Source organism: Chiloscyllium punctatum, chromosome 42, assembly GCF_047496795.1.
Source record: "Chiloscyllium punctatum isolate Juve2018m chromosome 42, sChiPun1.3, whole genome shotgun sequence".
Taxonomy (NCBI): Eukaryota; Metazoa; Chordata; class Chondrichthyes; order Orectolobiformes; family Hemiscylliidae; genus Chiloscyllium; species Chiloscyllium punctatum.
Genome location: NC_092780.1, coordinates 45,297,787 through 45,310,161, shown reverse-complemented (window position 1 = coordinate 45,310,161; position 12,375 = coordinate 45,297,787). Strand labels below are relative to the sequence as shown.

Here is a 12,375-nt window from a genome sequence, read left to right as displayed (position 1 = left end):
TCCCATCTCAAGTCACAAACAAGAAGAAAAAATGTGCAGGAAGTGAATGAGTAGTATTTTGGTTTCAGAATTTCAGCTAATCACTACATGTGTGTCACAACTAACATTTAAGTTAAATATTTAGGTATTATAACGTGCTGGGTATGACATTCATGCAGACAATGGTCAAAGCAACAGCAGTTTGCTGCAAACATCAAACCTAATAATAAATTCCAAGATTTTGTGCAGGTCCACGTATGCTCTTTAAGATACAAGGTCTGATACTTCTACAATATCATTTACAGGCAAATATTTTGCCTTTCCACAGAGGAAAAAAAAGTTTTTGCTTTACATTTGATTTTTAAACAGGTGAATCATTTAGATCATCTGCTATGGTGCTTCAATTTAAAGCATCATGAGATTATCGAAAAAGATTTTGTGTAAGGAACATATAAGGAATAAAAATGTTCAAGTTGGAGGTGGGCAAGATGAGGAGCAGTCCACAATGCATATCCAGTTCACATTCTAACAGTCTCTGGCTCACCGTTCAGACCACCATTGTCAATGCCAGCAAAGACTCGGCTGGTCGCTCAACCAGAAAATACCAATACTGGTATGATGAGAGTGGTTATGAGATCTGGGAACTCGAAGTAGATGTCATATTTGACTGTAAAAAACCACTGCCCTCGGAAGAGAACTGACAGGCCTACAGGCAACTGAAAGGCAGAAACAAACCCGTGACATAAAGAACGGGTGGTGGCCACTGAAAGAACTGGAGACCCAACAAATGGCTGACAACCATGACATGCGTGTTTTCATCTGTACTGCCAAGACCACTTATGGACCAAAGCCCCACACCACTGCTGGCCAAGGACATAGTGACTTTTTTTAAAGACAAACCAGCCATCAAAAATCACTAGGGGAGCATTTCAGAGAGCTCCTCAACCACAGAGTGTTACTGAACTCATCCCGCAGCATACCATATGCCTTGCGAAGTTCAACACTCGATCCTTGCACGAAGTAGAGAAGGCTGTCTGCCAGCTTAAGAACAACAAGGCTGCCGCAGCAGATGGTATCCCTACTGCGGCGTTGAAGTGCAGAGGCAAAGAGCTCTGATTAGTGGGCGGCACGGTGGCACCGTGGTTAGCACTGCTGCCTCGCAGCGCCGGAGACCCGGGTTCAATTCCCGCCTCAGGCGACTGACTGTGTGGAGTTTGTACGTTCTCCCAGTGTCTGCATGGGTTTCCTCCGGGTGCTCCGGTTTCCTCCCACAGTCCAAAGATGTGCAGGTCAGGTGAATTGGCCATGCTAAATTGCCCGTATTGTTAGGTAAGGGGTAGATGTAGATGTAGGGGTATGGGTGGGTTACACTTCGGCGGGGCGGCGTGGACTTGTTGGGCCGAAGGGCCTGTTTCCACACTGTAAGTAATCTGAAGTAATCTAATCTAAAAAGCTCCTGCTGCAGCTAAATGCCATGTCGGTCTTATCTGGAAGGAGGACAGCATCCCAGGAGAGCTGAGAGAGACTGGTCAGCAAAGTTAGATCTCATGGAATACAGGGAAACCTAGCCATTTAGATACAGAACTGAAGACAAAGGGTGGTGGAGGAGGCTTGCTTTTCAGACTGTGACCAGTGGTATGCCACAAGGATCAATGTTGGATCCACTGCTTTTCGTCAATCATATAAATGATTTGAATATGAACTTAGCAAGTATAGTCAGTAAGTTTTCAGATGACACCAAATTTGGAGGTGTAATGGACAGCGAAAGTTACCTCAGAGTACAACAGTATCTTGAGCAGATGGGCCAATGGGCCAAGGAGTGGCAGATGGAGTTTAATTTGGATCAATGTGAGGTGCTGCATTTTGGAAAGGCAAATCAGGGCAGGACTTGCACACTTAATGGTAAGGTCGTAGGGAGTGTTGCTCAACAAAGAGAGAGGAGAAAGTGAGGACTGCAGATGCTGGAGATCAGACCTGAAAATGTGTTGCTGGAAAAGCGCAGCAGGTCAGGCAGCATCCAAGGAGCAGGAGAATCGACGTTTTGGGCATCAGCCCTTCTTCAGGAATGAAGAAGGACTGATGCCCAAAACGTCGATTCTCCTGCTCCTTGGATGCTGCCTGACCGGCTGAACTTTTCCAGCAACACATTTTCAGCTCAACAAAGAGAGACCCTAGAATGTAGGCTCATAGTTCCTTGAAAGTGGAGTCGCAGGTGGATTGGATAGCGAAGGTGGTGTTTGGTATGCTTTCCTTTATTGAGCAGAGCTTTAAGTATAGGAGTTGGGAGGTTATGTTGCAGAGGTACAGGACATGGGTTAGGGCACTTTGGGAATATTGTGAGCAATTCTGGTCTCCTTCCTATCAGAAAGATTTTGTGAATCTTGAAAGGGTTTGGAAAAGATACACAAGGACATTGCCAGGGTTGGAGGATTTGAGCAATCGGGAGAGGCTAAATAGGTTGGAGCTATTTTCCCTGGAGTGTTGGAGGCTGAGGGGTGACCTTGTAGAGGTTTAGAAAACCATGAGGGGCATGGATAGGGTAAATAAACAAGGTATTTTCCCAGGGTGAGGGAGTCCAAAACTTGAAGGCACAGTGGCTAGCACTGCTGCCTCACAGCGCCAGAGACCCGGGTTCAATTCCTGCCTCAGGCGACTGACTGTGGAGTTTGCACATTCTCCCCGTGTCTGCGTGGGTTTCCTCCGGGTGCTCCAGTTTCCTCCCACAGTCCAAAGTTGTGCAGGTCAGGTGAATTGGCCATGGTAAATTATCCGTAGTGTTAGGTAAGGGGTAGATATAGGGGCATGGGTGGGCTGCACTTCGGCAGGGCGGTGTGGACTTGTTGGGCCAAAGGGCCTGTTTCCACACTGTAAGTAATCTAATCTAATCTAATCATAGGTTTAAGAGGGGAAAATTTTTAAATGGACCGAAGGGGAAACTTTCTCACACACAGGGTGGTGCACGTATGAATGAGCTGCCAGAGGAAGTGGTGCAACTACAACATTTGAAAGGCATCTGGATGGGTACATGATTAGGAAGGGTTTAGAGGGATATGGACCAATTGCTGGCAAATGGGGCTAGATTAATTTAGGATACCTGGTTTGCATGGACTCAAGGATCTGTTTCTGTGCTGTACATCTCAATGACTCTACGCCACAGCTTGTGAAAATTTTCAGAAAAGAGAACAAGTCCTACTGTGGTAACTACGAGGGATTCTCCCTTCTGTCAACCATTGGAAAAGTCATTGCCAAGATTTTCCTCAACCGTCTCCTCCCAGAGTTGCAGTGTGGCGTTTGGCCCCAGAAGAGTGGAATGGACATGATTTTCACTGCACGACAGCTGCAGGAGAAAGGAAGAGAAAAGAATCTACCCCTGTACATGGCCTTCTTCGACCTTATAAAGACCTCTGACAGAATCAACCTGAACGCATTGTGGACCACCTATCTTTGCTTTGGTTGCAGCGTGAAGATGGACATCGCCCTGCGCCAGCTCCATGACAACATGGAAGTTGTGGTAATGACAAATGGCTCCTTATTTGGACCAGCATTAAGCAGGGGTGAATCACTGCCCAACACGGTTCTCTATCTATCTTGCTGCAATGCTTGACCTTTCCAGTGACAAACTCCCCATTGGAGTGGAGCTAACTTACAGAATCTGTGGGAAATTATTCAACCTCTGCCCCTCAAACTAAAACCAGTTAACCTAACTAGTGTCACTGAGGTGCAGTATGCAAATGATGCTTGTGTATGTGCAATTTCTGAGGACGTACTTCAGATCATCGTCCGCACCTTTATGGAGCCATATGAGATCATCAGTCTCATCCTAAGCATCTACAAGACGATGGTCCTTCATCAACCTGGTGTGGCATTGTGAAGCAAACCCACCGATCATCAAGGTCCACGCAGAGGCCTTAGAGAGAATTGACCACTTCCAATACCTGGAAGTGTCCTGTCAGCCAAAGCAGCTATTGAAGAGGAGATCCAGCACTGCCTCCAGTGTGCTATTGCAGCCTTCAGCCACCTGAGGAAAAGGGTGTTTGTGGATAATAACGTTAGATCTGACACCCAAGATCATGGTTTACAGAGCTGTGGTGATTCATGCCCTCCGAAATGGATGGTCTATAGCAGACACCTCAAGGCGGTGGAGCAGTACTACCAATGCTTCCTGCGCAACATTCTGCAAATTCACTGGGAAGAAAGACACACCAACACCAGCGTCCTCGATCAGGCCAACGTCCTCAGCATTGAGGCACTGACCACCCTTGAATAGCTACAATGGGCTGGACACGTCGTCTGCACGACTGACACGAAACTCCATAGCTCCAGAACAGCAGGCGAGCTCCAGATAGACAGTGGAAGTGCTTCAGAGATACCAGCAAAGTGTGACATTACCACAGACACGTAAGAATCACTGGCCCAAGACTGCCCAAACTGGAGGAGAAGCATCTGGGAAGCCATCGAACACGTTGAGACTTGCTGCTGGGAAACAGCGAAAGGGCATGCTGCCACACCAATACCCCTCCGCTCCCGTGACCATCACCTGCTCCAATCGTAACAGAGCCTGTGGCAATTGATATCAGTCTGTCCAGCCACCTATGGACTCACCCCAAGAGTGGAAGCGAGTCATCCATGAAATGTTTTAAATAAACATCCAAACAGTATCGCAAAAGTGGAAAAATACAAACTTCAGCATGCCCATTTTGCACCACAATCTCTTTTGGAAGCAATTATTGCCATATCATTCTTAAATTTTTTACCAATCCCATTTTACAATAGCTATTGTAATGGATGTTGACAGATTAAACAACAAATACTCCAGATATCTCAACATTACCCCCAAAAGAGAATTGGCCTTATGAGAAAATTCAAAAATAGGACTAATGAATCATACCTGTTTACCCACAATTTTTGGCAGTGAAGAATGACTGCAGACTGACATCTCAAGCTTGACACCAGCACCATTAGTTTTCAGTTCCGTTTGAGTTGGAGAATCAGCCCTTTCTGGGGAGCTTACTCGTAGCCGATTTAAATCTTCTGAGGCTGGAGAATCTCCAAGAACAACTGAGCCCTGTGGGGAAATGATACAAGTCAGTAAAACACTTGTTCGACATCACAAGTCTAATTAAGAAAATGTATCATCCATTTATGTTGCAAAACATATTGCAAGGATAACAGTGCTGTCATGACCTTTACATTGTGTACTGAAAAAAAAGCACTCCGAAGCAAACACACTTCCTTGTGCCAACTCTGCACCTTACGACAGTATCTTCCATTTTAGTTTCTTTGCAAGTTTGTAAGCTCACATCAATTCAAAATACTCTTTCTAGACAGTCAAACTTTGAACCATAAAATGTCCAAACATATTTTTCAAGGAAGAGCACTTGTTATCCAACCATTTCACCATGTTGAAATCATTGACGAAAAAACTATTTAAACCCATAAACATGGATTTCAGTAGGGCACAATATTAAGGCTGAGATGCCAAACACAAATACTGGCCTTCAGTTTGACTGCATATGTTTCTGTCAAATGCATCATTCAGATTGCTGTTCCTGCATTGGGTACCAGAGGGCTGACATTTAGGAAACAACATACAAACAACAGATGAGAGATTGCGTGGACAGGAGTATGATAACAAGGAAAAGGATAAGTCCAGCAACATTTCAGCAATCATTTCAAGATCATAGCCATTGAAAAATAAAACATGTTTTGATAGTGATCTTTTACTGTAGAGTGCAGAACTAAGTGCACTGTGTGCACAGGCCTTTTTTTATTTCTGGTGCAGATAATACATCATCCATAAACAAAGCTCAAACAAAGAAAACTTCACGTGGTCAATGCAAGCTGTTGTCCATCAATCGCTCTACTTCACATTATTGGCAAACTGGAAATTCATGCCCGCTTTCCTTTTTTTATACAAGGCGAGATACTGTTTAGTGACATATTTTGAGATAAAACTTGTAAGCATTCATGTATGCAAAAGTTAATCAAGAATAGGTTTGTTAACATGCTTGATTTTCCATCCCTTTTTCCTCTTCCTAATGGCCACGCATTTATTATCCTGAACTCTGTGCATTTGTCACCTCCTGAAATGCACATTCCAAGAAACCTTTCCTGCTCTGAATGGCCAAATTATTCCAGTTGCCCCTTGAGCTAAGGAATTGAGAGTGAGTTCAACAAGTTGTAGACACTTCAAACATGGATGCCCCACAAAACTTGACCACCTCAAATTTTCATCTAACAGAAATCGCAAGTAACAGGTCGCAGATGACCATCTCTTTTGTTTGGTACATCATTTAAGTAAGCCTGCCTTTGTTCTGACCATGCTTTGTTGCCTGTCCAGTCTCTGTACTGAACAGTGTCCAGTTCTCACTTTGTCACACTCTCTATCTCTCCTCCCCCCCACCCCCTTCCCCCCTCCCAACACATGAATTGCTTCATCTATTGAATTATTCCAGTATTTTCTATTTTAATTCTAGTACAGACTAATTGGGCCAAATGGCCTGCCTCTGTGCTATATATTCAATGCACACAAGTAATGGGGATGGGGCAATTGAGAGCTGATGCAGACTGAAATACTACCTTTGGATGTGCTTAAGATTTTGGAACGGAACAGAAATTGTTCAGCCTGAAAGTTTAACACAAAAAAATGATGGCTTTGGAAGCAGAATTAGGATGTGCTCTCAAAGAAGAAAGATCAATTTGGCCTTTAAAAGGCCTTTTGGTCAACCAGTAGCCAACATTAATATCCTGGGAGGAAGACATTGACTATCCATGCGAATCATAATTTTTTACACTTCTATCAGATTGCCCTTCATCCTTCAACTTTCAAGTGAGAACAAATCAAGTTTGTCCAATCTCTGCTCGTAGCTAATACCTTTCAAACCAGCCACAAGCAGGTAAACTGTTTCTGTACCCTCTCAAAGCCTCCACACCTCTTTCTTGCTGTGTGGCAACCAGAACTGTACACAGTATTCCAAACGTAGCCGAACTAAAGTTCTGGACAGCTACAACTTGCCAATCTTTATACTCTCCACCATAACCAATGAAGGTAAGCATGTTATATGCCTTCTTGACTGCCTTATCCACTTGTCACCTTCAGGGAACTGTGGCCCTGTATGCCTGGGTCCCTCTGCAGGTTGATGCAACTAAGGGTTCTACCATTTATTGCATACTTCCCTCCTGCATTAGATCTTCAAAAAGTAATGAATCTTGCCTTTGCAAGATTAAACTCCATCTGCCATTTCTCTGTCCAAATCTCCAGCCTATCTATATTCTGTTGTGTCCTTTGGCAAGTCTCCTCACTCTCCCAGCTCCCCCAATCTTTGGGTGATCTGGAAACGTACTAAACAAGGCATCTTCATTCTCCTCCAAAATCACTTATACATGTTACAAACAGGGATCCCTGTGGAACACCACCAGTCAAAGATCTTCCGTCAGATAAATACCCTTCTATGACTAAGGTAATTCTGTACCCATCTTAGCAGCTCACTGCAGATACCATGTGGTACCTTTTGTATCAACCTGCTATGAGGGGCCTTGTCAAAGGCCTCGCTAAAGACCATCCAGGTACCACCTACTGCCCAGCCCTCAATCATCCTTGTCACTTGCTCAAAAATTCAAGTTTGTGAGACATACTGTTGATTGCTAATAAGTCCAGACTTGTTCAAACTTAAGTAAATCCTATCCCAAAGGATCTTTGTGACGAAGTTCTCTTCTACTGTTCTAAGGCTCAGCAGGCTATAATTTCCAGGATTATCCCATTTCCCTTCTTAAACAGAGGAACAACACTGGCTATTCTCCAGTCCTCTGGGACTCTTCCAGTGTTGCAAAGTTGGGTAAGGTAATAGTAGATTAGGGGACCGGAAGTTAGAATTTAGTGTTTGCAAAATTATAAAATGGGGGAAGCACAGTCCCTTAAAAAGACTGTTTTTTCAGTGCTTAGTGTTAAAATGGATGTCCTTAAACAGCTTTAAAGTTTGCAGGTGCATAGACAGCGACTGAATTGAAACATCTGTATCGAAAGGCTGTACAATTAGCAGGCCAAGCAAGTTTTTATCAGGATAATAGGTTTTGAATTTAGCTAATTTGAACCAGGCACTTTGGTACCAAAAACTTATTAAATTTAAATCTGAAGGCTTTGACAACATAGAATCAATCCTATTGTAAGAAATTGACATGCCATCAAGAGTATAAAAGAAGGGGGCGGTTGGACAAAAAAGCCCAAAGCTAACTGCCGTTCGTCAGGGCTAAGAGTTCTCATCTCTTGAGAGACAAATTTGGTTCTCACAGTCACCTATGTATTAGAAAAAAGTACTACCTAAAAAAAATTGAACCAATGATGGAAAATGACAGAAGAATCGATGGAGGAGGCTCTAATAACCTGGCTGTAATTTTGAGAGACTAAATTCGATTATTTTGTATATGAGTGGGAGTTTTAATTACTGGAAGAGCACACCATTAAAATTGGGAATAGCTAAAAGTCGGGAGGGATTTATTCAGTTTGTTCACTGTTGGAGTTAGGTCAATAAATTGTTACTTGTTGATTTTAAAGTGGGTGTCTGACGTATTTTTATTTAATCACTAGAAGTTGCTGAAGAGCTGGTTACACCACTTTTCACACTCTTTTTACAGACTATAGGGCGAGGCACTCCTCTTTGGGTGTTTCGGTTTGGGGGGGGGGGGGGGGGGGGTTGCGTCAGCCTTCACTTTATAACACCAGTGACTAAGGAGGATACAAAGATTTTGTAAAGGCCTCAGCAATTCCCCCACTCAGTCCCTCTGAAGTCTGGGATAAATGCCGTCAGGTCCTGGGATTTGTCTACCTTAATGCTTTCCAAAACACCCAACGCCTTTTTTGTATCGACATGCCATAGAATATCAACACACCTCTTGTGAGATTCACCATCCACTAACCCCTTCTCCTTCCTGAAATGATGTCACTCCACTTCCTTCAGCTCCGTGCATAAATTCTCTCCATGGTTCTGGATTGGATCTACCCTTTGCCTAGCTCCCCTCTTTCTCCGTACAATATATAATATACATGTTTTGGGATTTGCCTTAATCCCGCTTTCCAAAGATATTTCATGACCCCTTTTAGCCTCGTAATTCCTTCTTTGAGTTCTTGCCTGTTCTCTTTATAATCTTCAAGGGCTCTGTCTGCCTTCATTTTCCGAGTCTCATTTTCATTTGTTTTTAACCTCTCCATCCCCGAGGCTCCCAGCATAATTCCTGATGAAAGGCTTTGGCCCAAAACGTCGATTTTCCCACTCCTCAGATGCTGTTGTGGTTTTCCAGCACCATGCTCTTGACTCTAATCTCCAGCATCTGCAGTACTCACTTTTGCCATCTCATTTTTCTTTTTACCTAATCTATAGCTGTCCAAGGTTCCGGACTCTTGCCACCCTTATCTGTCATTTTCACAGGAACATAGTGGAATGAACTCTAACCAACTGGTCTTTAAAATATTCCCATGTGTCAGATATGGATTGACCCTCAAGGAACTGTGCCCAAACTGACAGTGTCCAGTCCTTGCCTTTTATTATGGAAGTTAGCCTTCTTTCAATTTAGCAATTCCTCCCCACCTTGAACCTTCGATCACCTGGCTGGGCTCATTCAACCCCCCCCCCCCCGAGATCTCGTCTGGCCCCTTCCATAGTTGGGCTACTTCTATATAGTTTCAAACAAAACTGTCCTGGACATACCTAACAAATTCTCTCTCATTGAAGCACCTGGCATTAAGCAAATCACAGTCACAACTGGATGAAGTTAAAATCACCCATCACAACAACCCTGTTATTTGCATATTTTCCATAATCTGTCTACATATCTATTCCTCCACCAACCACTGGCTGCTGGGAGGCCTGTAGTACAATCCCAAGTGACTGCACCCAACCTATTCCTGAGGCACACACATATGGCCTTGCTAGATGAGCACTTCAAGGTGTCCTGCTTCCATACAGCTGTGATATTCTCCCCAGCAGTTATGTAACTCCCTCAACCTTTTGCATATCCTTCTTTCTCATGTCTAAAACCTCTAAATCCCAGAACGTTAAACTAACAGTCTTGTCCAAGTCTGTGTAATAGCTATAACATCAGTATTAATCCAAGTTCTACGTTCCATCTTCTTACCTGTCATACTATTATTAACACTAATACACTTCAAACCACCAGTCTCGCAATGTCCAGCAACTTCCATCTGTTTGTTCTTTCTCTTAGTATCCTACTTGCCTTTATTGGGCGGCATGGTGGCACAGTGGTTAGCACTGCTGCCTCACAGCGCCAGAGACCCGGGTTCAATTCCCGACTCAGGCGACTGACTGTGAGGAGTTTGCACATTTTCCCCGTGTCTGCGTGGGTTTCTTCCAGGTGCTCCGGTTTCCTCCCACAGTCCAAAGATGTGCAGGTCAGGTGAATTGGCCATGCTAAATTGTGTTAGGTTAAGAGGGGTACATGTAGGGGTATGGGTGGGTTGCGCTTCGGCGGGTTGGTGTGGACTTGTTGGGCCGAAGGGCCTGTTTCCACACTGTAAGTAATCTAATCTAATCTAAAAAAAATCTAATATTATCTAATCTCAGACTCATCCTTGGTCATTTTACTTGCTGACTGACTGCTCTGATTCCTGCACTCCTGCCACACAAGTTTGAACTTCCCCAATTGACACAAGCAAATTTCCCAGTCAGGATGTTGGTGCCCCTCCAGTTTAGGTGCAACCTGTTCCTCTTGCACAAGTCCCAAAGTCCCAGAAGAAATTCCAACTATCTCCGTATTTGAAGTCTTCCCCTCTTAGACCAGCCCTTTAGCCATGTTTTTAACTGTATTAAATTCTTACTCCTTGCTCCACTGGCACATTGCACAGGAAGCAATCCTGAGATCACAATCCAAAAGTCCTCATGGACGAGTTGGACCGAAGGGTCTGTTTCCGTGCTGTACACCTCTATGACCTTATCACTTTTAATGCCTTTGTTGTTGGTACCAACGTGGACCACAACCTCTGGCCACTCACTCCCCCACTTCAGAATATCCTGCGCACACTCAGAGACATCTCTTGACTTGAGCACCAGGGAGGCAACACACCAGCCTGGAGTCTCACAGGCAGCGTTTCCTTATCTACACTTTGACTCTCCTTGCTATACAGCAGAGCCAATTGTGGTGTCATTGATCTGGCTGCTGCTTTCCCAAAAGGCGAAACCCCAACCAGTATCCAAAACATCATCCCTCTTTGAGGGGGGATTGGTGACAGGGAAGTCAAGCACTGCCTGCCCATGTTTACTTGATTTCCTGTGGTCACTCAATTCTTCTCTTTCTACATAGTCCTTACTGGTGGTGCAACCCGCTCACTGAATATGCTATTCATGACATTCTTAGCTTTGTGGATGATCCATTGAGATCCCCATCTGCAGGTCCATGCAGCAAATCCATGGTGCAATTGAACATACTTCCTGAATATGTAGTCACCATGGACAATGGTTGCGTCCGTGATTTCCGACATGTGGCAGGAGGAGCATTCCACAGGACTGATTTCTCCTGCTTTTGTGAATCTTTTCAACAAAATCAATCTTAACTGCAGTCAATAATCAAGGAACTGATTTCACAACTTAATCCACTGGTCATCAAACTCCCACTCTCTTTTCCTAGCAGACTCCAACCATAAAACCTAGAATATCGTCAAATCCCTACAGTGTGGAAACGGGCCCTTCAGCCCAACAAGTCCACACGACCTTTTGAAGAGTAACCCACCCAGACACATTCCCATTCCTTATATTTACCCAAGACTAATGCACCTAATATAGACATCCACAAACACTATGGACAATTTAGCATGGCCAATTCACCTAACTTGCACATCTTTGGATTGTGCGAGGAAACCGGAGCACCCAGACGAAACCCATGCCGACACAGGGAGAACGTGAAACTCCACACAAATGACAGTCTCCCAAGGCTGGAATCGAACCAGGGTCCCTGGCACTGTGAGGCAGCAGTGCTAGCCACTGAGCCACCATGCCACCCAAAAAGGCAGCATCTAAGTACATTCGCAAGGGACACTACTAACTCAGTTCTACAAACCTGGTTCCCGAGCAGCCAAGACTTGGTTACTTTTTGAGTTGAGACATTACCTTTGGAGCTGTGCCCCTGGAGCTGCTACTCCGAGCTGCTACTATTCACCCACATTCATTTTAACATAGGAATTAGAAGCGAGAGTAGGCAATTCAACTCCGCGAGCCCAATCTGCCATTTAACATTATTATGGCTGATCTTATCCTGGTCTCAACTCCTGCCTGCTCCCCACAGCCCTTTATCCCGCTTGTAACAGGACAAATAATAAAGAAAATTCCAGCACAGGAACAGGCCCTTCAGCCCTCCAAGTTTGCACCGAGGCAGATCCCTCATTGAAACCTT

General features: G+C 44.4%; 1 protein-coding gene across 5 annotated transcripts in view; it reads right to left on the bottom strand.

Moving 5' to 3' along the window:
* Positions 1 to 12,375, bottom strand: part of kansl1b (KAT8 regulatory NSL complex subunit 1b) — a 307,114-nt gene that overhangs the window by 79,882 nt on the left and 214,857 nt on the right. For 4 of the 5 annotated variants that reach the window (XM_072561887.1, XM_072561889.1, XM_072561886.1 and 1 more), the window contains one exon: positions 4,868 to 5,044. In XM_072561887.1, the coding sequence (XP_072417988.1) occupies positions 4,868 to 5,044 (177 nt within the window). The remainder of the gene's footprint in view (positions 1 to 4,867; positions 5,045 to 12,375) is intronic. The other variant, XM_072561890.1, reaches the window with a different exon arrangement.